The sequence below is a fragment of the Podarcis cretensis genome (genome assembly GCF_951804945.1).
Source record: "Podarcis cretensis genome assembly, chromosome: 15".
In the NCBI taxonomy this organism is placed as follows: domain Eukaryota; kingdom Metazoa; phylum Chordata; class Lepidosauria; order Squamata; family Lacertidae; genus Podarcis; species Podarcis cretensis.
Window position 1 is genome coordinate 12,045,715 of NC_137185.1, and position 25,547 is coordinate 12,071,261.

The 25,547-nt window shown below is 47.8% G+C and overlaps 1 protein-coding gene and 2 long non-coding RNA genes across 4 annotated transcripts in view; 1 reads left to right on the plus strand and 2 right to left on the minus strand.

Annotated features, from left to right (window-relative positions):
• Positions 1–5,180, minus strand: part of SPNS2 (SPNS lysolipid transporter 2, sphingosine-1-phosphate) — a gene marked incomplete at its 5' end in the record, with an annotated part of 94,830 nt that extends 89,650 nt beyond the window's left edge. For both annotated transcript variants that reach the window (XR_013833508.1, XM_079955671.1), the window contains one exon: positions 4,847–5,180. Coding sequence is in view for 1 of the 2 variants with exons in the window: in XM_079955671.1 (XP_079811797.1) it covers positions 4,847–5,180 (334 nt within the window). The remainder of the gene's footprint in view (positions 1–4,846) is intronic.
• Positions 1–25,547, minus strand: part of LOC307204356 — a 181,362-nt gene that overhangs the window by 95,106 nt on the left and 60,709 nt on the right. The gene's annotated exons all lie outside the window — the stretch shown is intronic.
• Positions 20,581–22,405, plus strand: LOC307204572. The gene is made up of 2 exons (XR_013833744.1): positions 20,581–20,673; positions 22,266–22,405. It is a non-coding gene; the product is annotated as an uncharacterized lncRNA (long non-coding RNA).

A 25,547-nucleotide genomic window follows, 5' to 3' on the forward strand; every position in this document is an offset into this window, starting at 1 on the left:
TGGCTAATCTAGTCCATCTTCCATTTGTCCTTCCTTCATAGATTTGTAAACGGCTTCCATGCCTACCCTTAAAAGTTCTCTTCTCCAAATCTCACACACACACTTTCAATAGTTCTCCATCTGATGCGGTTTCTCAGTTTGGAGCACAGCTTGGTGGCGAGTGTGAAACTATCGCCCTTATCACTTTTCCTCTTAGTTTGTTCCTGCCTCTCTATACCCAGAACGTGCCACTATGAATAATGCCACCCGCAACCCACATCTGATGTCCTGGCCAGCTTTTTAGCCCATTAAGGAGGGCTTGGGACTTCCCCAGCTTTATAGCCATCTTCAGAACCAGAAGCCAAACAGAAAAAAGGACCAAACAAAGGAATGTGTTAGGGCTGAGGAAGCCACCCATTCCACAAGGCCATCTGACATTTGCCCAGGCTTTTGTTTACACAGGCGTTTCCTGGATTTCCTGAAAAATGGTGGCCGGCCGTCGCTCTGCGCCCTATCAAGAAGGTCTCTCGCCACCGCCTCGTCCTGGGGTCTCTTCCCTGACAAAATGGATGTGAGGGACCAGGGTGGGGTTGCAAAGAAGAATCTCGTTTGTGTTCTCCCCTTCCCAGAGTGAACAGCGGTGGTTTTCTGCGGCGTAAGCAGATTTAACCAAACGCTAGGAATACAAAATGTGCTTGGTTTCCCATCCAGCCCAGGAGGAAGTTCCCTCCCTCTTCTCCCACCCCCCACCCCCCAACAACTCTGGCTGTCCCTGACACCATTTCTCACAATAATAGCGTGTCACTGCCGGCCTGCGAGCTGTTTTTCCGCAGTTTGGTTTTCACTGAAATGTCATATTGAATTTTACAGCTGTTTACGTAAGCCAGCTCGAAAGGGCCTTACCCTAGGAAAGATTAAGGAAAATAGACAACCGTCAAAAAATTAGGAGCCTTCCCCTCAGCTACCCAAAAGTCAGGTCTATACGACTTGCAGGCTTCCCACAGGCATCTTGTGGGTCATTGTGAGGAAAAGATGCTAGACTGTGAGCATGTTCGCACCATACGTTTTGAGCATTACGATACCACTTTGGAAAACTGTGGCTTTCCTCCAAAGAATCGAGGGAGCTATGGTTTGTTATGGGCACTGAGAGGGATTGTTGTTAAACCGCTCTGGGAATTGCAGCTACATGGGAGAGAAAACTACGCTCAGCTTCCTTAAGAAACCACAACTCCCAGAATTCCTTGGGGGAAGCCATGGTTGCTTGGAGAGGTATCTTATGGGCCTAGATGGGCCTAGAAATTGGTCCAATGATCCAGCAGTCAGGCTTCACTTTGTCTTGTCATACACCCTGAGGTGGTCACAGGGACATAGGAAGCTATACAGAGCCATGCCACTGGGACATCAGTACGGCCTCAACACTGACAGGCAGTGGATTTCCAGGATCCACTTTCCTAAACCTACCTGGAGTTGTTGGGGATTGAGCCTGGGAATTTCTGCATACATTGCTCAAACACAGAGCCCTGCTGCTTCCTTCTCAGCATAACTAGGGTTGCTATACATCTGGAATTTCCTGGACACAGACAGTATTTGGCCCTCTTTTGTAGCTGACATGTCCGGGAAAATGAATGGCAGCCCATGTCGGAAGTGTAGATTTTGGTGAATTTCATTTTTTTAAAAAACAAACCCTCAACAGCTTTGTCCCCCCCCCCCCAAAAAATATGGCAAACGAAAGCCCCCACTGTCTCCAAAACACCGCCTCTCATTTCTCCCCATGCCTGGAAAAGTGCTTCTGGGAAACTGGCAAATAAAATACATTTTAAAAAAGCCTCGCCCTGTTGTGTATACTCCGTGGAAGCACCACTTGTGTCAGGAGAGTTTGCCTGTAGCCAGCGGCCCCCACCACACACTGCAGTGGCTAATCTGAACCCCTTGCTAGCTCTGTAGAGAAAATGGGTCCAATTTCAAACACAGTAAGGAGCTTTCTGAACCTGCCCACATAAAGAATGGAGAGAACGTGGCTCAGTAGCAGAGTGCGTGCTTTGCAGGTTCAATACCTGACATCTCCAGTTAAGGAGGATTGTGCAGGAAGTGAAGGGAAAGTCTAGCAGAGACTTTGGAGAGCTGCTGTCAGTCGGAGCCAACAGCTCTAGGCTGTAGGGACAAACAGTCCAACCTAGTATAAAGCAGCTCTCTCTGTGGGCTCCGTGGCTGAGTAGGCATTTGAACCCTGGTCTTCCAGGTCCTAGGTCCAGCCTTTCTCAAACTTGGGCCCCTAGATGTTGTTGGACTACAACTCCCATCATCCGTAGCTACCAGGACCAGTGCTCAGGGATGATGTGTGCTTATTAGGGGGGGGAATCAAACTGCTGAAGAATGTTCATGAATGTTCTTTTTTTAAGCATTAATTGCTGCAGAAATGTGGAGGATTGAATTTAAGACCGGAAAAGAAATAAGAAATTGAGAACAATGGCAGTGTCAGGTCCTTCCATCCCTATTTGAGAGTGTAGCAGTTCCCAGCAGGAATTATAAACTGCCTCCCTATATTCTCTTTCCCAGTCAGAAGACACTCTGTGGCCTTATATAAGCACTATCTAAACATGATTACAGAGGCAATATAGCATAGTAGCCAGCACTGGCTTTGGATATGGGAAGCGCAGATTCAAATTCCTCTGATGAACCATGAATGTCCCGCAGCTAGTTGCTACATCTTAGTTTAAGCTACCTCAGTGGGTTGTCGTGATGATTAAATATGTTTTCCGGGTCCCTGGAAAAAAGGCAGAATTCAAAGGCAGGCAACCATTGTTTACATGCACGGGGGGAAACTCAAGCTTCCCTTGTCCCGTTTCACCCCAGGCACAACAGACCTGCAAGGTAGGAAAATATGCTACAAAATGGAACAAGCCTGAGAACCATCAGTTCTGCCTGCTGAACTGGTTCCACGAAAGAGGCATTGAATTCTGAGCCATGGCACCTTGCACAGCTGAGGACAGTACTTGTGTCTGTTGGAAATGCAGCATTTTCAAAGCGTTCAGCATTTCAAGGGAAAACACACAGCAGCTCATTCTTGCTGGCTACCAGTTCCCCTTCCAGCATGTTTTCCCCTCCAGGCAAAAAAAAAAAAAAAGGGGGGGGGGAGAAATCATAGCCCATTTTCTCACCCAGAAGAAGAAAGCTCCCCTACAAATCTCTCCATGTGCTGCTGCAAAGAGCAGTGTTGAAACAGAAGCCAAGATTGCCCTCTTCTTGTGCTCCAGAAAATCCAGGATATATTATACACACACAAGCACGCACAATGACTTGCTTGGGCAGTACACACACACACAGCAATATTTTTAAACTAACTGGAAAATACCTATCCTTTCCACCCAATTCATTTTCAAAGTACATCTTATCTCAGGTCTAACAGCTGTACCTGTCATCCATGCAGAATGCAGAGAGGCATCCCATATTACCCTCACAGCCCTCTCTCTCTCTCTATCACACTCACACACCCCACAGTGTCAGGGATCTGGGATGTGCAAACACAGAGGAGTTACTTTCGGGTGCCCCATCAGGGCTGGGAAGCAAACATCTCTGAGCTGGGACCCCAAACGACTTATTTTTTTGCAAAACTCAACAGGGGAAGGGACAACAGAACCTTCCTTCGTTTACTGGGGAGCACAATTAAAAGACAGAGCGGAAGACAATGCCGCAAGCCTCCACACAAGGAGTGTTTGGTTAATTACGTTGCACGGGCCCTGATTTATTTATTTATTAAAACCCAAAGCGCTGCAATTCAGCCATCGTAAACATGGGTGGGGGGAGAGAGAATGGGTCGTCTAGCGTGGGCTTCTTTTGACCTGAGTAGTTTTAAATTCTTTATCATTTTTAAATGACACACCACAGAGAGATAAGCCTGGCTCTGAAACCACCTCCAGCTGACCTGCCTGGAATTAAGAGAAAGGCTTCAAATTCTCACACCAAAACAGCGAAAACAGCGAAGGCTGTCTAACCACCACAATGGATTCCTTCTGGGTATGCGAAGCATGTTTGCAGCGAAGAGATGCAGACCAAAACATCCATCCATCTATCCATCCATGCCAATGGCACCGGCCACCTCCAGCATACCCAAATCCAGGAGAGGACCCCTGCTTTTCCAAGGTGCCTAGCGGTGGGCGCCCCTCACCGCCCGCCTCGCAGCTCTGCTCAGCCTTTTGTATGCACATCCCCATGGCAAACCAGAGAGCTGCTTTTTTCCAATAGGACAGCTAAACAGCATGCGGCAGAAAGAGAGAGAGAGAGAGAGAGAGAGAGAGAGAGAGAGAGAGAGAGAAGCGCAGATGGAAGAAGGAGGGCGAGCAGATCGCTGGGGACGGATGGAGAAGAGGATGGGGAAAAGAGAGACGGGGAGAGGAAGGGAAGGGAATAGGAAAGAGGAAAGGGAGAAGAACAGAGGAAGGAGAGAAAGGCTGGAGATGGGGAGGAAGGGAGAAGAATCAGAGGGGGAAGAGGAAGCAAATGAATGGGGGAAACAGGAGGAAGAAAAGGATATAAACGGAAGAAAAAAGGAAGGCGAAAAAATTAGACGAGGAGGGAAATAAGAAAGAGGGCGTGGGGGGAGGGAAGCGCAGGATGGAGAAACAGGAAAGGAAAGAAGGCGAATAAATGGAAAAAGAAGAAATGAGAAGAGGGGAGAATAGGAGGGAGTCAAAAGAGAGAGAAAGCGACCGAAGGAAAAGATCAGATGGAGAGAGAGAATGAATGAATGAATGAATGAATGAATGGTTAAGGTAGAGAAGGGGGAGCGCGCGTGGGTTTTCCTCCCTCGGGGGCAGAGAGAGCTCCTTCTCGGCCCGCCTGCCGGGGATCTCCCGAAGCGCCGCCTCACCTGCCACGGTGTACCTGTCCAGGTAGTTGAGGACGTTCCCCACGCTGAGGATGGCGGCGGCCGCCACGCGCGCTCTGCCCAGGCTGGGAGGCGCGGCGCCCGCGGCCGCCGCCGCCGCTGCCTTGTCGGCGCCGCCCTGGGGCGCGTGGACGGCGCCCGACAGGGTCTGCACCTCGCCGCTCCGCCCGCAGCAGCCGCGGTCGCCGCTGCTTCCTCCTCCTCCGTCGTCCTCCTCGTCGTCGTCGCCCGCGCCGGCCGCGGCCGAGACCCGGAGCCGCCCGCTGCAGCCCGGCGGGCCGCCGCTCGACGAGCCGTCGCTCTCCAGGCACATCATGAGCCGCCGCGGCCGCGCTGCCACCAGACGCGCACCTGCCGCCCGGCCGGCCGCCGCTCAGCGCCAGCAGCGCCGCATCTTCCACCGGCCCCGCCCGGCCGCCAGGATTGGCTGCGCCGCCTCGGCTCCGCCCACCGATCCTCCGCCCCTGCCCGACGGCGCGCAAAGGGGAGCCGGGCGGAGGGTCGCAGATACGCGCGCGCTCTGGGGCGGGGGCCACTTCTGACTTGCCCCTTCCTCAAGTCGGTGGGACTTACTCCCGAGGAGACGCGTACCCAAGTCCGGTGGCGTAAAACTGCCCAGCTACGTTCCTCGACGGGCTTCCACCCAGTTAGAAATCAGCCATGGCGCACAGTGGGGGCAATGGACGGATTTTAGCCTCTGGTTCTTCTTCAGGCACGCTAGGCTGAAGCTGCCTTATGCAGAGTCAAGCCTTGGGTCCGTCGGGGCAATATGGCAGCGACTCTTCGGGGGTTTCAGGTAGGGGATGTGGCCATAGGGTTACCTGGTGGGTTACCTGATGAAGGGACTCAACCTGGCATCCGCGAGGGGAACTTGCTTCTGAAGAAAGGTGAGCAGGATAGGGGCGCTGGCCCCCAATAACTATTTCGTGTTTACTTGGAAGTAAACGCCACTTGGTTCCATGGGGTTGGCTCCCCCGGAAAGGTCCGACATTGGCTATGGATCAGAGCCACTTTGGCTATTCATTCCCCCACTGCTTGCCCTGGAGGAGCTCAAGCGGGAAATGTTTTCTGTACATAAGCAGAAAAGACGGGGTGGGTTAAAAACCTTCTTCCCCAGCACTTTGGTTTGGATCTGAATCACTCCGCCCTGTGGCGTCTTAAAAATATATAAATAAATGTATGCTTTTGTACTTTTCACGATTTCAACAGTGATTTATCACATATTTCGTAAAACCAATTATACACACACACAAAAACTCTCTCTCTCTCTCTCTCTATATATATATTCTAATATGCACACACAATCTTAATCATGTTTTCCCACATCACATCTAGCATGACTAAAGGCATGTGCAATGGGGCAAGTATGTCACTACACCGCTAGTGTTTGTTTATTTCAAGCACTTCCCCCTTTAGAGCCCCACACGCTCTCAAGGAACACATGATAGAACTCATATAATCCGTGGCCATCCAACGATTGACAGGTTGTTGGCATCCATGCCTGTCTCAAGAGACAACAGAGGGTGCCATGGGAGGTGAAGTCAAGGCAGCACTGAACTGACCTCCCCAGAGCACGAGCCTGAGCACTGAGTCTGGAGGTCCTGGACCCCGCTCTTGGCCTCGCTGATGTGGTTCAAAGGAAAGCACATTTGGCACAAGCTTGGCTGCAGGAGTTGCTGGAAGGAGGTGTGCAACATGCCATCCAGTTGTTTTATGGACTACACTCCAGACTTGTGTAGGGTTTATTCTTTAGCCTTTCCTTCTCCCAAAGATATCCCACAAGGCAGTGGAGGTTTAGGATCAGAGTTTGCCTTCTCCTATATGGGCTACCTTCCCAGGTTGACAAGCCCCATCTGCTCCATTCTTCCCTCTGCGGCAAGGGTCAGCAACCTTTTTCAGCCGTGGTCCGGTCCACCATCTCTCAGACCATGTGGGGGGCCGGACTATATTTTGAAGGGGGAAAAATGAACCAATTCCTATGCCCTACAAATAACCCAGAGATGCATTTTAAATAAAAGCACACATTCTACTCATGTAAAAACACTCTGATTCCTGGACTGTCTGCAGGCTGGATTGAGAAGGCGATTGGGCCGCATCTGGCCCCTGGGCCTTAGGTTGCCTACCCCTGCTCTACGGCATGTGCAGAAACTGCCTTCTTGACCATTGGTCTCCTCTGCTCAATGCATAGGAGACTGTCTTCCCTAACTCACTGAGGGTTTGAGACCCATTGGCTACCCTCACCTGGTTTAGCCGGCGAGTTGAAGCTGTTTTTCAGAGTGTAGCCGCTGTCACACACACTATCACCTGCCAGGAGCTGCAGGTAAGAATTGAATATTGGGTGGGGACCAAAGATGGACAAACTACCCCAGAGGGAGCACCATGTATCCCCCACCAGAATTACTACCCCTCCCTAACACCCCATTGGCAGGTATATTGTCTATACCTGGGATGGGGAATCTGTGAGCCTTCAGATGCTGTTGGACTCCAACTCTCATCAGCCTCTGCCAGTTTGGCTAATTGTCCAATGACCAGGGATTATTAGACTTCTGTAATCGAGAGCTGAAGTTATCCTTACCCTCCCCACTTTCTAAACACCTCACCACCCAGCTTCTTCTTATGCTTCATTTTGTAGATTTTTCACCTTTCTAACATGTCTTCTTCGTCTCGTAGCCGAGTAAGATTGTCTTCCAAGAACATGATCTTAAGAGTGACTCCGTAAGTGCCTGTGGAGGCCAATTCTGGATCCACACGTCCTTCCACAGTGGAGACATAAGTGGTGGTGATATTGATAGTGATTTATTATTTCGAAGTCCGCTTCAGTTTTATTTGTTTTAGCCAAAAGAACGGGCACAGAGAAACACAATAAGTGAGGTAACTGCAAGGCGAGTGTTAAAATAGAAACTGAGATCAAAGGAGCAAAGCGTCGCCTGAGCAGCATCCACATTATCTAATTTACAACCTCAGAGGGCCTGCTGTCTTACTTAGTTTGTCGCAGCAAAAAAGCAACAGAGGCTTCTCTGCCACCCTAAAGCACCCTCAGGCTCCCATCAACCCTAGCCAGCATAGTCATTGTGGCTAAGGGCTAGGAATAGGGATGAAATTCAGTCCGGTTCTCATTTTAATACAAACCTAATTCCCAAAGCAAGATGTGCCCCAAAACACAGTTATCCTTCTCAATTTCCACTTGCAATGTGATGTACGAAAATACATATTTTGGGGGAGGTGTGCCAAAAATGCATATATTAGTGAAAATAGCATACCAAAAAAATGTAGTATATTAGGGGAAGTTGCTTGCAAATGTTAATATTATTAATTATCAAGAATAATATTTATATTATTATATTTATTCACCAGCTATTTATAATTCAGTATGAAGAACAGTTAAAGCAGATCTCTGTTACCATAGTAGGGTGGGTCCTGAAAACACACGTCGCAGGTGTAAAAAGCAAGGTTAAAAAGCTGTGTACTCAGCATTCGCTGGAAGCTGTAGAGCTGTGTGTGTATGTATTAGACATATTTGACAAAATTGCATATTAAAAATGCATGCTATAATGGGGATGAAATTTACCGAGGACTTTAAAAAAAACTGATGAGAAAATAAAGGCAAACTGTACTTAAAATGGGAAAAACAAGGTACCAAGAGAAACTAAAACATACATTCATTGCTAGCTGGGGCTGGTGGGAGTTATAGTTCAAAATATCTGGAATTCAGGGCGCCAGGTTGGGGGAGGCTGCTCTGAAGACTGGCACTTAGGGCTCAACTTCACTTCTGTTTGCCCCACTACTTTCCTTGGGGAAAACCTGTGGTTTAGACCAGAATCGGGACAAATAGCCATTGGGTTTTCTGCAGATTGCTGTTTGTTCCAATTTAGCACCAATGAGCAGGTTTCCCCAGGGAAAGGTGGTATGGCAAAGGCAAAACCGCTTGAACCCACTTGGAAGACAGAAGTTTTTGTGGTCCAGAATCTACTTCCCTGGAGTAGTGTGTCCATGCACAGCATTCTCATCATTGTACTCATTTCACAGATCAGGGAATTGTGGCCGAGTACTAACCATTTCCAAAGGGATGCGGGTGGCGCTGTGGGTTAAACCACAGAGCCTAGGACTTGCCAATCAGAAAGTCGGCAGTTTGAATCCCCGCGACAGGGTGAGCTCCTGTTGCTCAGTCCCTGCTCCTGCCAACCTAGCAGTTCGAAAGCACGTCAAAGTGCAAGTAGATAAATAGGTACCGCTCCAGCGGGAAGGTAAACAGCGTTCCTGTGCGCTGCTCTGGTTCGCCAGAAGCAGCTTAGTCATGCTGGCCACATGACCCGGAAGCTGTACGCCTGCTCCCTCGGCCAGTAAAGCGAGATGAGCACCGCAACCCCAGAGTCTGTCACGACTGGACCTAATGGTTACCTTTACCTTTACCTTTTACTAACCATTTCCACACTGATACTCTCAAGCCAGCCCCACTCCTTACTGGACCTAAATTGCCATCTGTAAAAAACTGCCACCCCACCAGCAAACAAATAACCTTTCCTTCTGGACTAGCATACTGAAATTCACCAAGCTATCATTGGTCACCATGGGTTGATTTGATGTTTCTATGAAAAAATCCCTGTCCCCAGCAGGATATCCATGTTCCAAGTGAAATTACTTTTGCGGTCTCCCTGCAGTTCTCAGCAGAGACTGTGCTCTCCTCTGAACCACATCTTGGCACATGAGTGTGCGCGCACACACACACACCCCGCTTCTGCCTGGAAAGAAAACAGGGCGGCTGGCCTTCAAAATGCTGATGGCTTAAGATTTCCCAAGAGGGACAGCGTGTATTTTAACTACAACCCAGAGCGTTCCACCTCTTCAAACAGCTGCCAATTTCTTGGAGGTCTGGTAAACTACCGTTTAGGAATCTCATGCAGAAATAACTTAAGAGGAGCGTGCAGGATCAGTCCACCTTGTCTACCATCCTGTTCTCACAGTAGCCAGCCAAATGCCTAAGGGAGGCCCGCAATCAGGACTTGAACACAAGACCCTTCTCCCCTCCTGCGGGTTGCAGCAACTGGTATTCAGAAGCATACCAGCCCGTGAGGGCAGAGTATAGCCATTGATGGCTTTTCCCAATCTTTCTGTGGCAAGTAACTTAAACTAGATGTTGTGTTGTGATGATGTCACGTTGCACCCACCTCAAAATGAATTTGAATACCCCGGGGAGGCACACAAAGTACTAGGTAAAGGTAAAGGGACCCCTGACCATTAGGTCCAGTCATGACCGACTCTAAGGTTGCGGTGATCATCTCACTTTACTGGCCGAGGGAGCTGGAGTTTTTCCACAGACAGCTTGCGGGTCATGTGGCCAGAATGACTAAGCCGCTTCTGGAAAACCAGAGCAGCGCATGGAAACGCCATTTACCTTCCCGCCAGAGCAGTACCTATTTATCTACTTGCACTTTGACGTGCTTTCGAACTGCTAGGTTGGCAGGAGCAGGGACCGAGCAACGGGAACTCACCCTGTCGCGGGGATTTGAACCGCCAACCTTCTGATTTGCAAGTCCTAGGCTCTGTGGTTTAACCCACAGCGCCACCCATGTCGCACACAAAGTACTAGTGGACACAAAGTACTAGTGGACTTACAAATAGTTCTTTGAAGAATTGAAGCCAAGTAGGTTATTTTTGCAAACTGGTAGGTTTTTATGAACCATTTTGCAGAACGAGTCGACCTCATCTCAATCAGGGGACATGGCCTGGACGGAGACTGTGTGGCCTGGGGAGGGCCCTGTTCAGACCCCAGCCTGAGGTTGGTTCCCCGCCTCTGCCCTATGGCATGCCCACAAGCAGAACATGAGAATGATTGTCCTTTCCCACTGCATTCAGATGTATTCTGCCTCTTGTCCTGAAGGCAGAATCCATCATGGTGGAAGGCCCATCCATTTTAAGTACCATCATGCCACTTTAAACAGTCATTGCTTCCCCCAAAGAATCCTGGGAACTGTAGTCGGTTGAGAGTGCTGAGAGTTGTTAGTAGGCCCCCTGCTCCCCTCATAGAGCTATAGTTCCCAGCAAGCCCTTTCCCCAGGGAACTATGGGAGTTGCATACCCTCCAACATTTATCCAATAAAAAATATGGGCATGACCAGTGCTATTTTTCTAGAAAAAGAGGTGCTGGAACTCACCATGAACACCTCCCTCATTTTCTTAGAATGCCAGTGGCGCCCACCTGAGAGATGCCGCAACTGAGTTCCAGCTTCCTATTCCATTCCCTCCAACATTTCTCTGATGGAAATAGGGACATTCTAAGGAAAATCGGGGCATTCCAGGGTCAAATCAGAAACCAGGATGGCTTCTCTAAATCCAGGACTGTCCCTGGAAAATAGGAACAATAGGAGGGTATGGAATTGTACCTCTGTAAGGGGAACAGGGACCTTCTAACAACTTTCAGCACCCATAACAAACTACAGCTCCCAGAACTTTGGGGGTGGGTGGGAAGCCATGTTTGTTTGACGCAGTATTTTAGTGCTTTAAATGGATGGTGCAGATGCTACCTCCGAGATTGCTACTCCCTCAAAGCAACATCCCTTCCACACGTTGGAGAAGGCCTTGACTTCTGAAGTGGTTTGGTACTGCTTTAAATGTGCCGTGCAGATGGGACCTAAGCGCTGGTCTACAGAAGCTCGCTGAAATGGGCGAAGGGAGGTGAAGAGACCTTTGCTCAACTCAGCGCCGGACGATGTTCTTCAGTTCTGTTGACTCCCACAGTGCTCAGATGTGGGGAAGGAAAGCTTATGAAAGGAAGTTCTGGAAATTGCAGCGAATCATCCGCTTCCCGGAGAGCTAAGGAGGCCAACTTGCTAGAAAATGCCCTGAATGCTAAGGCTACAGCCAGCGGTTAGAGGAAAAACCTCAGAATGTCTCTGTGGCTTCCAAGGGCAGGCTACTCTATTTGACTGAAAGTCCTGCGGGCTGATGTTTTGTATTTTTTTTAAAAAAAATATTCACCAAAAAAATAAAATGTTTTAACGGCTTGGCAGTGCTCAGTCAATTCCTTTGGTTTGGAAAAGCTTTGCAGCAAAGTCCCATAACCGGCGTTTCAGAAAGAAGCTCATAAAACCAAGAATCTCTTTGCCGTGGGAAACATGAGCCCAGATTTATAAAGGAGTCACTGCCAGGTTTAGATTAGGGTGGAGGGTTTTGTGTTTTTTTTGCTTTCAGTTTGGAAAAGATTGAAAATAAAGGCATGTTTGAGCAGTGTGTGAGTTTGGGACATTCTGGACAGATTTTTGGGATGTGTGCTTGAGAGGGGGGAGGGACGGTACATTCTTTCACCTCTGGTGGACATGCCCAAGGATTAAGGCTTTCTGGGAAATGATATATAATGAAATGAAAAAGGTATTTAAATATACCTTCTTGAAGAAACCAGAGGCCTTTCTCCTGGGTATGGTTAGCCATGTGGTGCTAAAGAAGGACAGAACGTTTTTTATGTATGCTACAACAGCAGCAAGGATACTTATTGCAAAGTATTGGAAGACACCAGATCTACCCACTCTGGAAGAATGGCAGATGAAGATGACAGACTATATGGGACTGGCAGAGATGACTGGCAGAATCCGAGACCAGGAGAAAGAGACAGTGGAAGAAGATTGGAAGAAATTTAAAGACTATCTTAATAAATATTATAAAATTAATGAAGGTTAGAATTGACATGGGTTTAAAAACTATGTGGTTTTCAGGGGTGTTGATTATGGAAAAAGAATAGAATTATTAAAAAATATGGGAAGTAAGGGAATGGATTTGCTGATTAGATAATGAAATTAGAATACAGAAGGGGGAGGTATGAGGAGGTCGGGGAAATTAGGTTTAAGAAAATAAGGATGGAAATTATACTTGTTTCTTTTGGTTTTTTGTTTGTGTATGTTTTTATTGTGAAACTTTAATAAATATCATTTAAAAAAAGAGAGAAAGAGGGGGGAGGGACAAGGACATGGGCCAGCCCCCTTGTGTTAAAATTATTGTTTTAACGGGGATGGGGTTTTAACTTAGGAAGGTGCTGTTTTATTCGGAGGATGGGGTTGTTTAAAATTGTTGTCAAATGTTATATGTTATAATTTGGTTTTTTGTATTTGTTTTTGCAGGCTGGAGTATTGTTTAGGGCAGCCTTTCTCAACCTGTGGAACCCCAGATGTTGTTGAACTACAACTCCCATCACCCCTAGCTAGCAAGGCCAGAGCTCAGGGATGATGGGAGTTGTAGTCCAACAACATCTGGGGACCCACAGGTTGAGAACAGCTGGTTTAGGTTTTTTTTGTTGAGGAGTGTATTGTTTAGTAATGTTAATTGTTTTGATTATTTGTTTTTGCTTTGTGTATTGTAACTTTGTGTTATGAACAGCCTTGAGACCTACAGGTATAGGGTGATGTACAAATATAATAATAATGTTGAATATGCTAATTAATGCATATACATGCAAACATAGAAAATTCAGGGGTAATGGCTAAGTTATGGAACTTACTCTGACAGGAGGCAGTGAGGGCCACCAATCTGGATGACTTTAAAAGAGGAATAGGCAAATTCAGGGAGGTAGATGTCCGGAACTGGCAGGACACAGAGATGAATGTGCACCAGGGGCAGGGGGGCTGGAGTCTGACTCAGGAGGAGGGGCAGCAATTTGTGGGGAACAGCTCCATCCAGGAGGCAAGAATCAGAGGCAGGGGGAGCTTGAGAACTGGAGGGTGGAACACAGAATGACTCAGAAGAAGAGGCAGGTCAGGCAACTAAAGAGCCAGGGGCTTCCGCACAGTGGCATAGGAAGGGGGGTTCAGTGGGTGCAGGCCGCCCCAGGTGTCATCACTGAGGGGGGTGACAAAAATATGTGGTTCTGAAAAAATAACTCCCACACCCACCACAAGGGATGCGGGTGGTGCTGTCGGTTAAACCACAGAGCCTAGGACTTGCCAATCAGAAGGTCGGTGGTTCGAATCACAAAAGCAGTCAAATACAGTGGTACCTTGGGTTAAAAACTTCATTCGTTATGGAGGTCCATTCTTAACCTGAAACTCTTCTTAACCTGAGGTACCACTGGGGCTAATGGGGCCTCCCCCCCCCCCCATTATTTCTGTTCTCAGCAATTTCTGTTCTCAGCCTGAAGCAAAGTTCTTAACCTGAGGTACTATTTCTGGGTTAGCGAAGTCTGTAACCTGAAGCATCTGTAACCTGAAGCGTCTGTAACCTGAAGCGTCTGTAACCTGAAGCGTCTGTAACCCGAGGTACCACTATACTACATTTCCTGTTTGCCCAGAGTGGACTCACAGGGGAATGTTGCTCTAGCCAGGAGGACTTGCTGTCACACCTGGTCTGGAGCATCTTCCCCCTGCGTGTGACCAGGTAGATGGGCGTGACCCTGGCAGACCCTATAAAGGGGCCAGTCATTCAGCCACCTTCCTCTTGACTCTCTTGATCCCATCTCTTCTCGATGCTTTTGCTGTGTGCTGGATCTCAGCCAGCAGCACATGGGCTCATCCCTCACAAGAGGACGTAACTGTAACTCTGTAACTGTAACTAAAAGCTAAAGCCCGCCTTCAGGATCATACTGTGAACTGAATGTAAGTGAACCTTATCGTTGCTTTCTAAAAGATGACTGTTGTGTTGTTATTGTTTTAAGAGGGGATTTACCAGGAATAATCCAATCTGGACAAGCCAGACTGGATTGCTTAACTCGAATGATTCTAACGAAACTATCAATTAGCTTCATGCTATGTAGAATGGAATGTGCTCTGCTACTAGCTCACCAGCATGAGTCAGGAAGGATAATATTTCATCAATATATATCCACTCCTACTATCCTCAACATTCCCACACCAGGTAGCACTGTCAGCTGGCTAAAACCCTGGAGAGCTGATGCCACACAGGGCAGGCAACAGGGCAAGTTTCAGTATAGGGTTGTATCCAGTGCTAGTCCTACTTAGAGTAGACCCATTGGACTTAATGGGCATGACTAGGTTTGTGAATTTCAATGGGTCTCCTCTGAGTAGAGCTTCATTGGGCACAACCCATAGCTGCCTGAGAATGCCATGTGTTGACTCCAACCCTGGGGGGGGGTCTCATGTCTAACTGTAAGATCCTCAGGGCAGGGACACAACTTCATTTATCTGTAAACAGCTGCGCACGTTGCAGTTGCAAGAGCAGCAGAAGGAATTTCTCTGGCCCACAGTGGGAGGCTGGCCCAGCTGAACGTTTCCCAGTCATGCAGGACTTGGTGCTCCAGGACGTATTTTCCAAGAAAGGGGACGGTCGCCCTACCGGAGCCTCAAGATGCAGCCTTCTCCCCGCTGAATTCTCCTGGATGCAAAAAGTGGAGCCTTTTCCATTTCCTGCTTTTGTCTCAGGTGATTCAGAGAGAGGAACTCGTGGTGGCAAGTGTGTGTGTTGCATCACGGCAAGGAGTTTATGAATGGCACACACAAAAAACCATGAATTACTGCAGCATTCAGTTAGGTCCCTAACTGCAGACCTCATTTGCTAGGTGTTATTTTTAATGCACTTTATTACCGAGGTGAAAATAGAATGAAGAAAGAGCGAAAATCACAGCCAGGGAAAAGGAGAGCCTCTCCCCTCCCCAACAAACTAAAGAAGGGGCAGGCAGCCGAATGCAGGAGTGTGAATTCTGCCATATGTGTGATTTTTCTCTCTCTTTAGCAAATGACGTAGGTTGGAGATCTTCCAGCTTCTCTTCTGTTGCTGTGGGATTCTCCGCGGAGCTGCTCCCTCCATCCTTCGAGCTCCTTCCTCCCCTTTGCTGCCAATCATGGCAGGCTAAGTTTGACTTCTGGCACGGGTTCAATGCTGTGGTGTCAGGGGACTCAGTTCACTGATGCCCAAGTCATGAACGCCCAGTCACTGAGGTTCCCAGTGCTGGAGAACCTCCGACCTACAGGGCCTTCCTCTTTGGCCTGTAGGGTCATGTTGGCCCACCTTCCTTAAACCTAACATTGCAATACATCAAGGACCGCTTCTCTCCATAGGAACCTCCCTGGACTCTGCGGTCATCATCTGAGACCCTTCTTCGGAGTCCAGATGGCGGCAACATGAGAACAGGGCCTTTTCTGCAGTGGCTCCCCATTTGTGGAATGCTCTTCCTAGGAAGACTCGCCTGGCAGCAAGCGAAGAATATTAGCATTATTTGGTTATCAAGCACATTGCATTTAAGGCGGTTCCCTTGCCGAGCCGAGAGAGCACAAAAGATCCATAATTGAGAAGATCCATTTGGGGGCACTAGACAGCATCCTAAAAAGCAGAGACATCACCTTGCCAACAAAGGTCCGTATAGTTAAAGCTATGGTTTTCCCAGCAGCGATGTATGGAAGTGAGAGCTGGACCATAAAGAAGGCTGGTCGCCGAAGAATTGATGCTTTTGAATTATGGTGCTGGAGGAGACTCTTGAGAGTCCCATGGACTGCAAGAAGATCCAACCTCTCCATTCTTAAGGAAATCAGCCCTGAGTGCTCACTGGAAGGACAGATCCTGAAGCTGAGACTCCAGTACTTTGGCCACCTCATGAGAAGAGAAGACTCCCTGGAAAAGACCCTGATGTTGGGAAAGATGGAGGACACAAGGAGAAGGGGACAACAGAGGACGAGATGGTTGGACAGTGTTCTCAAAGTTATGAGCATGAGTTTGACTGAGCTGTGGGAGGCAGTGGAAGACAGGAGTGCCTGGCGTGCTCTGGTCCATGGGGTCACGAAGAGTCGGACACGACTAAACAACAACAACAATTTGGGGGCACCACACATTATGAAAGATTAAGTCGGCCCTTGTATGAAGTATAACTCCAGTTTTGCTAGGTATTCCAGATATTTTTCTGGCAGGTCTTGGTGAAATTTTTTATGCATCCCCCATACTCCAGGAGTTCATGCAGAGTTCCTTGGTGGTTTGAAGCGTCCCCTGTCTCTATGCCCTCCAGCTGACATATGGTGATGCTTTGACATCCCTGCGCCAAATGTCATAGAAGAGTGAGAACCGGCTTGCTAGCATTGCTCTGATGTGATTTCGCTTGCTTCAAGAGCCTCTCTGACCTGCAGTACACAGACCCACGTGCTATGATCCCCTCTCCTGTGCAAGCGTAAGAGTTGTCACACTGGGTCAGAGAAAGGTCTGCCTTCATTCAACCAGCAGACTGTTGTGTCGAGACCCTCCTCAAACATTTACAGCAAGGGAGAGTGACAACTGGTTCCCTGGAAGCAGACTGCGTGACCATGGACTGCTTACTTTCTCTCAGTTCAGGCCTTCTTCCAAGAGGGCCAACTTGAATAAAATATAAGGGGAGGGGCCCAGGTAAGCCCTGCCCTGTGGAACTGATCAAAATACACTATTTGATTGGAAGATCACTAAAGAATTTATATATGCAACTACGGCCGCACGAACATTATTAGCACAACATTGGAAGGAAGAAGGTGTCCTAGTTAAATAATTTTGGCAAGTTAAATTAATGGAATATGCTGAAATGGCAAAACTGACAATGAAACTAAGAGGAAGAGATGATAACAAATTTGAGGAAGATTGGAAGGACTTTATTGCATATATTCAGAAGCAATGTACTCAGGTTAATACATTCGCAGACTACTTGTAATTTAATTTTGACTGGACAATAAGTAATTCAATGGTTTATAACTTTACAATGGACTTGCAGTATGTTGATAAACAGTGGAACCAAGGAAAAGACTAGGCGGAAGTCAATTTGTTTTGCTTTGTTTTGTCTTGATATTGTTATTGGTTTGTTTTTGTCATTTTTGGAAAATTAAAGAAATGTTTTATATAAATACACACTATTTAAATGGCAATGCTCATCAGCTGGAGGGGGTGCTGGCCCCTTTAAATGTTTTATTGGGGGCCCCAAGGGACCTCAGCCCCTAGGAGTTGTCTCCTGTGCCACCTAGAATTGTGGAGTGGGAAGGGACCCCAAGGGACATCTAGTCCAACCCCCTGCAGTGCAGGAATCTCAAACCAAATCATCCATGACAGATGACCATCCAACCTCTGCTTAAAAAGCTCCAATGAAGCAGAGTGCACAACCTCCCATTGGAGTCCGTTCCACTGTCCAAATGCTCTTGCTGCCAGAATAGTCAGATAACTACAGCAGAGGCTGGTCCATTGAGGTGCATGAAGAAGAAGAAGAAGAAGAAGAAGAAGAAGAAGAAGAAGAAGAAGAAGAAGAAGAAGAAGAAAAGTTTGGATTTTATATCCCGCTTTATCCCTAAGGAGCCTCAAAGCGGCTAACATTTTCCTTTTCCTTCCTCCCTCACAACAAACACTCTGTGAGGTGAGTGGGGCTGAGAGACTTCAGAGAAGTGTGACTGGCCCAAGGTCACCCAGCAGCTGCACATGAAGGAGCAGGGAAGCGAACCCAGTTCACCAGATTATGAGTCCACCACTCTTAACCACTACACCACACTGGCTCTCACACACACAGAAGTACACACACACGTTTCTGGGCCTAGATAGCTGGCACCCCTCCCTGAGCTTGTGCTCCGAGCTGAACTTTTGGAGCAATGGGTGGCCGTGCCTCAAAAAATGGCAAATTAAGTGAGCATACATGACGTACAATTAAAACACATCCCTCTTCTCCAAAGAATCCTACAAACTGTTTGCCCCTTGCAGTGCTACAGTTCCTAGAAAGCCTAACAAACTACAGTTCCCATGATTCTTTAGGGCAGGGGTCAGCAAACTTTTTCAGTTGAGGGCCGGTCCACCGTCTCTCAGACCTTGTGGTGGCCCAGACTATATTTTGTGGGGGGAAATGAATGAATTCCTATGCCCCACAAATAACCCAGAGATGCATTTTAAATAAAAGGACACATTCTACTCATGTAAAAACATGCTGATTCCTGGACCATCCTCAGGCCAGATTGAGAAGGCTATTGGGCCGCATCTGGCCCCCGGGCCTTAGGCTGCCTACCCCTGCTTTAGGGGATGTGTGCTTAATTTAAATCAGCCTTTCTCAACCTGTGGGTCCCCAGATGTTGTTGAACTACAACTCCCATCACCCCTAGCTAGCAAGGCCAGAGCTCAGGGATGATGGGAGTTGTAGTCCAATAACATCTGGGGACCCACAGGTTGAGAACAGCTGGTTTAAATGCATGCTGTGTATGCAGCCTAACGCTCTTCTCCAGAGTTGGTAAGCTCCCAAATACGCAGAAACTAGTACTTGTTTTGGGTTGGTCCACTCTAAATCTGATAATCCTTGGAGCTGACATTCTAAGGAATCCGTATCATTTGATTTCCAAGCATAAATAAGCACCTTCTTCTAGGTGCTTTCAGGCTCGAACTCCAAAAGATAGACATGAAACAGAGTATTTTTGCCACTCCTGGCCCTTTCCTGGCGGGAAACATCTGTACCATGCTAACAGGCCTGGCTACATTCCCTCAGAGAGAAGCAATTTACACTTCTGCCAATGGGCCTTTAGCAACTAAATTAATTAAGCTAATGGATACTTATTGAAAAACGTCTACTTGGCTGAAAGGGGGAAAGCAGGCATAAATAACAGAACAGGAATCTGTGGGATGACATTGTGTGGGGATGGCCATATCTCATCAGCTCATTAAAGCAGTTGCTCTCCAAACTTTGAGTAGAAGATTCTCAGCCTTTTCAGAACTTAAACACCATTTCTACAAGCAAAAGAAGCTATTTTCCGGTGGGGAGAGTCAATCACACACCAGCAAATTCAGGTTACATCATTATAGATTAACTTATTATTACTATTTATTTGTATATCGCCCTTCATCTGAAGAAGAAGAAGAAGAAGAAGAAGAAGAAGAAGAAGAAGAAGAAGAGTTTGGATTTGATATCCTGCTTTATCACTACCTGAAGGAGTCTCAAAGCGGCTAACATTCTCCTTTCCCTTCCTTCCCCACAACAAACACTCTGAGGTGAGTGAGGCTGAGAGACTTCAGAGAAGTGTGACTAGCCCAAGGTCACCCAGCAGCTGCATGTGGAGGAGCAGGGAATCGAACCCGGTTCACCAGATTACGAGTCTACCGCTCTTAACCACTACACCACACTGGCTCTCACAGGGCAGTCCACAACATAAAAAGGAAAACAGGTCTGGTGCAGCAAAGCCAATTCTCCTCTAAGAGCAAACATTTTGCAACAAGGACAGTGACAGGAAGGGTGGAATAATCCTGGCTTTGAAACAATGTCATCTAACATCCCAGCAAACGAATCGGAATGAAAGTTCATTAAATGGCCAATGCTGTCTAGTCTCCTTGCAAAGCAAATCAGGATGAACGCTCAATAAACAGGCTATCTGGAAGCACCCTCTGGTCAACACTTTTGTGCTGGTTGCGCAAAGCCACACCTTCCTTTCTTGAGGCAGGGGTTTGCATGGTGTTGATTGGCTAGCCCTTGTGTCCGTCATGAAGCCACCCGCCCACCCCATATCATCTCAGAGCATTACGATGGTAATAAAACACCAAGCAAACATTTGAGCAAACTTGGAGGAACTTGGGGGTGGGGGAAGCAGCAGACAGCCCTGCTGGCGCATGGGAAAGGTGACCAGGGGGCCCAGAGACTCCGTGAGACTTATTACAGGAGCAAAGTCATGGGGTTCAGGAGAAGTCATCCCACATAGCAGAAAGATCCACCATTGCCTCTAGGGTTGCCAAGTCAGGAGCATCTCAGACCCTTGTGATGTCATAAGAGAGGCCCCTGATGATGTCACAGGGAAGGACTCTGGAGATGGAGGTTAATTGGGAGAATGGAGCAGAGGAGGATAGACCCCTACACCCAAAGTTTATTTGCTATAATTTGCAGCCAACTCCTACAAAGCTGAAGCTTGCAAGCTGTGCGCAGTCTTCTTAATATGTTGTTGTTGTTGTTGTGACTCTTGCCCACCTGGCAATTCAAGCCCTCCACCTGCCCCCTGGTCGGTGGCCGGGCAAACCTAGAAAATTCAGGTCAGACCTGGAGGTCTGGCAACCCTAATTAGCTCCTATTTGTATCAAAGGCAGATTTAGGGCAGCGTGACCGGTTGCCCCACACAGGGCTCCCAGCTGAGGGGGCGCCTTTCCTACTCTTTCCCAAAGCCTAGTAAGTACACTGGTACCTCGGGTTAAGAACTTAATTCGTTCTGGAGGTCTGTTCTTAACCTGAAACTGTTCTTAACCTAAAGCACCACTTTAGCTAATGGGGCCTCCTGCTGCCACTGCGCCACCGGAGCATGATTTCTGTTCTCATCCTGAAGCAAAATTCTTAACCCGAGGTACTATTTCTGGGTTAGCGGATTCTGTAACCCGAAGCGTATGTAACCCGAGGTACCACTGTACTTGCTTTAGGAAGGCGGTGTGAGGGCTCTGACAGGGTCCTGGAGTCCTCCCTTCTCCTTCCCTGTAAGTACTTGTTCAGCTTTGGGAAGGGGCTCCTTCCCAGAGCCCAGTGCCTTGCTTACCCAACTTTGGGAAGGCAGCACGAGGGCTGGGGGCGGGCATCAAATTTCAGCCTTGCACAGGGTGCCATATTACCAAGGTCCACCCCTGTTTGTATGAAGTGTAAGACTTCTGCCCACACACTTCCAGGCATTTCTTTGCTTAAGGACTAGGAACATGAGTGATGGTTGTTTTCTAAAGCAGTGGTTTAGACCACAACACCACCCACTCAGCACCACTGAGCCTCTTGGGCTTGCTGATCGGAAGGTTGGCGGTTCGAATCCGGACAACAGGGTGAGCTCCTGTTGCTCTGTCCCAACTTCTGCCAACCTAGCAGTTTGAAAGCATGCCAGTGCAAGTAGATAAATAGGTACCGCTGCAGCAGGAAGGTAAACAGTGTTTCCGTGCTCTCTGGCTCATCACATTGTGCCAGAAGTGGTTTAGTCATGCTGGCCACATGACCCGGAAGCTGTCTGTGGACAAATGCCGGCTCCCTCAGCCTGAAAACAAGATGAGCGCCGCAACCCCATAGTTGCCTTTGACTGGACTGAACTGTCCAGGGGTCCTTTACCTTTTTTAAAGCAAGCAAGCCATGGTTTTTCCTCATGCTGCATTCTGCACCTGATACTAGAATCAGCGCATCAGAAAACACTCTTTGTGTTCTTCTCCAAAGTGCCTGGAAAGGCAATTCTGGATGCAGTTCCTTGACCATAAGCACTGTTGAACACAGTGGGGCTTTCTTCTGAGTAAAACATGCATGCAATCGCAAAGACTGACAGTCCAAAGAAAGGCATCTTGCCGGATCCAAATAGGGCTGTGCTGAAATATTTATGCACACCCTAAATAATAGATTGGGTAGTGGCAAAAAAAGAGAGACATCTCATTTTATGTACGTCTTTGCTGTCATGTTTCATTTTTAGCACTGGAGCAGGCACAATAGTTTACGGAATGTAACAACTGCATCTCCATCTGAAGCAAATAATAATAATTTCCCCCCCCTCTCCTTTTTTAGTGTCCATCTTTTCAGCTTTTGTTATTCCTCATCCTAAGGGGAAGAACCACACAGCTGGGTCCAGAAGCTCAATCGGTCAACATCAGCATTTGCCTCACGTCTTATTTGTGGACACCTCTGCAATTAAACTCTCCAGATCATCTGCTCCATTTTGCATTATGTTGACCCACTTTCCGGCTGTTCATTAATAACGTTTGTTGTGCGGAAAGGGGTCCCCATTACTCAGTCTTGCTAACGCAAAGCATGCACAAAAAAGGGGCCCAGGCCTCACATACTCCCAGGGGACACGCACACCACCTAGAAACCTCCAAATTTGGTACAGAGGAGTCCTAAGACAGAGGTGAGGCAACTCCAGATGTGCAGGGTCAGTATTGCTCTCTGTGAGACCCCACCAACCTGGTGCAAAAATCACACACTCAAAAATCACACACCCAGGAATTTGTTTTGAGTATTAGAACTGGATGGAAATCTCCGTCCTTCTGCTCCGAAATCCACTCCTGGTTACCCCAGGCATTCTTCATTTCAGAGGCTTACCAGGATGACACCTCCACCTCCGCAAATTTGTCATTTTGGTGCACAATTCTGCCTAATATACACACTTTTGCAAAGTCGTTTCCCGTAAAAGAACGCATTCTTCTGTTATTTTCATGAATGAATGCATTTAAACACATGCGCATCTCCCCCCTATGCATTTCTTGAATGGAGAACTGCCTTATGAAATTCAGAGAATTTCACAGCCAGTTGCTGTGTTTCGATCCCTGGATTGTTCTGGAAAGGGCAAATTGGACAAGTTTGCCTTTCAAGGTGAAATGAGTTCAATTTCTCCCTCACCGCTCCCTGCCAGTTCAAAATGGGCTGCCCTGCCCTGCGGTTCTGTTGAATTCCCCCTCCCCACCCCCTAGTGCTATTTAGTTGGAGAGGGAAAGGAAGTGGAATGGAGTATCACAGATGGGGGCAAGGCTGGCTGCTGGAGCCCTGAGCACTCCACGCTATGACATTTTGCTGCAGCGCCCATCCTGGTGTGAGCTTATAAAAGGGACCAGCTACCAAATTTGCCTCACTTACCCCATGGTGGGCCATTACTCCTCCTTTACATCATTTCTCTCCCCACCCACACCTTTAAGCCTCCACAATGTTTTAAAAATCACTTGGTCTGTGATTATGCCATTCCTGATGGTTGCAACAATAATCCCCCAAATTCATCGCACTGAACCTCTCAGGGTTCCTTTCAAGAACTGCGCCTTAATGAAACCACGTAGGTTTGTTCCGTATCGCAGACTCCTGGTGGTTTCCTAATAGCCAAGTTGCTCCAGCATTAGCGTCGCCGAGTTTCTTTTGTCCTCACGGTCTGATTATGCCTGCTAAGACATTACAGCAATTTTTAAAAGCAGGTTTGATGCCTCTGTGGGGAAAAGAGAGAGAGAGCGCAAGAACACTCCTGAGCGCCACCAAAATGAACAACTCTCTGCATGACATTGAAAGGCAAAGGCATTTCAAAGGGAGGGAAAAGAAAGTGTTCTCATCAAGTGTGTAGCAGTTTTCAGGATCAGAGCAACCCACGAAATCTCTGGAAGCAAATAAATTAGGGTGTGGGTATTTTGACATTTGAAAGGGGGGCGAGATATAGACTGGTCGGGAGACTCCCAGCAGAGTTCAGGCTTCTAAGCTCATTTCTCTGTCTAGTTGGGGCAAACATTATTGCTCACCTAGGGAGACTGGATATTTTGAATATGAGGGCCTGAAGACATGCATGTCACCAAAGAAGTTGGTTTAAATAAATAGATGCATATTAAAACAAATTGGGACGCAGGTGGCGCTGTGGGTTAAACCACAGAGCCTAGGACTTGCCGATCAGAAGGTCTGTGATTCGAATCCCCGTGACGGGGTGAGCTCCCGTTGCTCGGTCCCCGCTCCTGCCAACTTAGCAGTTCGAAAGCAGGTCAAAGTGCAAGTAGATAAATAGGTACTGCTCTGGCAGGAAGGTAAATGGCGTTTCTGCTCTGGTTCGCCAGAAGCGGCTTAGTCATGCTGGCCACATGACCTGGAAGCTGTACGCCGGCTCCCTCGGCCAATAAAGCAAGATGAGCGCCGCAACCCCAGAGTCGACCACGACTGGACCTAATGGTCAGAGGTCCCTTTACCTTTTAAAACAAATTGCCTATTGAATTGTGAATAGCTTCCCAAGGATTTGGGGGTATTTTTAAAGGAAAAGCAGCCTCGAAGGCTGGATTCAGGTGAAGAAAAGCAACGTGGAAGGAAATGCTTCATCCGTTACTTTCTTGCCATTGCAAACTTTTGCATCTTTCCCCATATACATAGAAGGGCCATAAGGAGAATGGAATTATTATTATTAATAATTTTCCAAGTGGAGCAGGGGAGAGCGGTGGGAGTTTTATTGCAAAAAAAGGGGGGCAGTGGGGAAAGGGTCAAGAGTACCATCTCTCAATGCTGCTTCTCAATTCAAACTGGCAGGTTTCAGAGGTCCCATCTCCCCCCCCCCCATCTCAGGTGACATCCCTAACAAGTGGCTATCCAACCTCTGCTTAAAAACCTCTGAGGTCCACCACCTTCCAAGCGAGTCCGTCCCACTGTCTAACAGCTCTTACTGATGTTTAATTGGAATCTCCTTTCCTGTAACTTGAAGTCATTAGTTTGTGTCCTACCCTCCGGAGCAGGAGAAAACAAGCTTTCTCCATCTTCCACGTGACAGCCCTTAAGATATTTGAAGATGGCTAGCCTATCTCCTCTCAGTCTCCTCTTTTCCAGGCTAAACATACTCAGCTCCCTCAACTGTCCCTCATAAGGCTTTGCTTCCAGACCCTTAATCATCTTGGTCTGCCCTCCATATAAATGGAATAAACAAATGATTTGTCTACCAGGAGGAATCCGCTGAGAAGGTTAGATCTGTGCCTTTAAACAGAGCACCATGTGCCATTTTCCCATCTCAGCCCAGCTGCCAGTTCTGATTACACAGAGCATTTCTTGAAAGCGAAACACTTTCCAGTAATCTCGCTAACCGTCACACCTTTTCTGGCATATACAGGTCACTTTTAGGTAGCAGTTCAGTCTGCCAAGGTCTTTCGCATTCATGAAGTGGGATAGATAGCTGTCATTACCGCCTTCCGCCTTTCGAGAGCCTAACTAGACATTTCAGGGGATGCGTGGTGGCTGCCAGCATCTACTGAAAGAAGACTAACAAATGTGTATTTATTACCTGCTCCACGAGCTAATTGCGGAGAAAAGACCTAGGTGACCTTAAGCACACACACAAGGGTTGCAGAA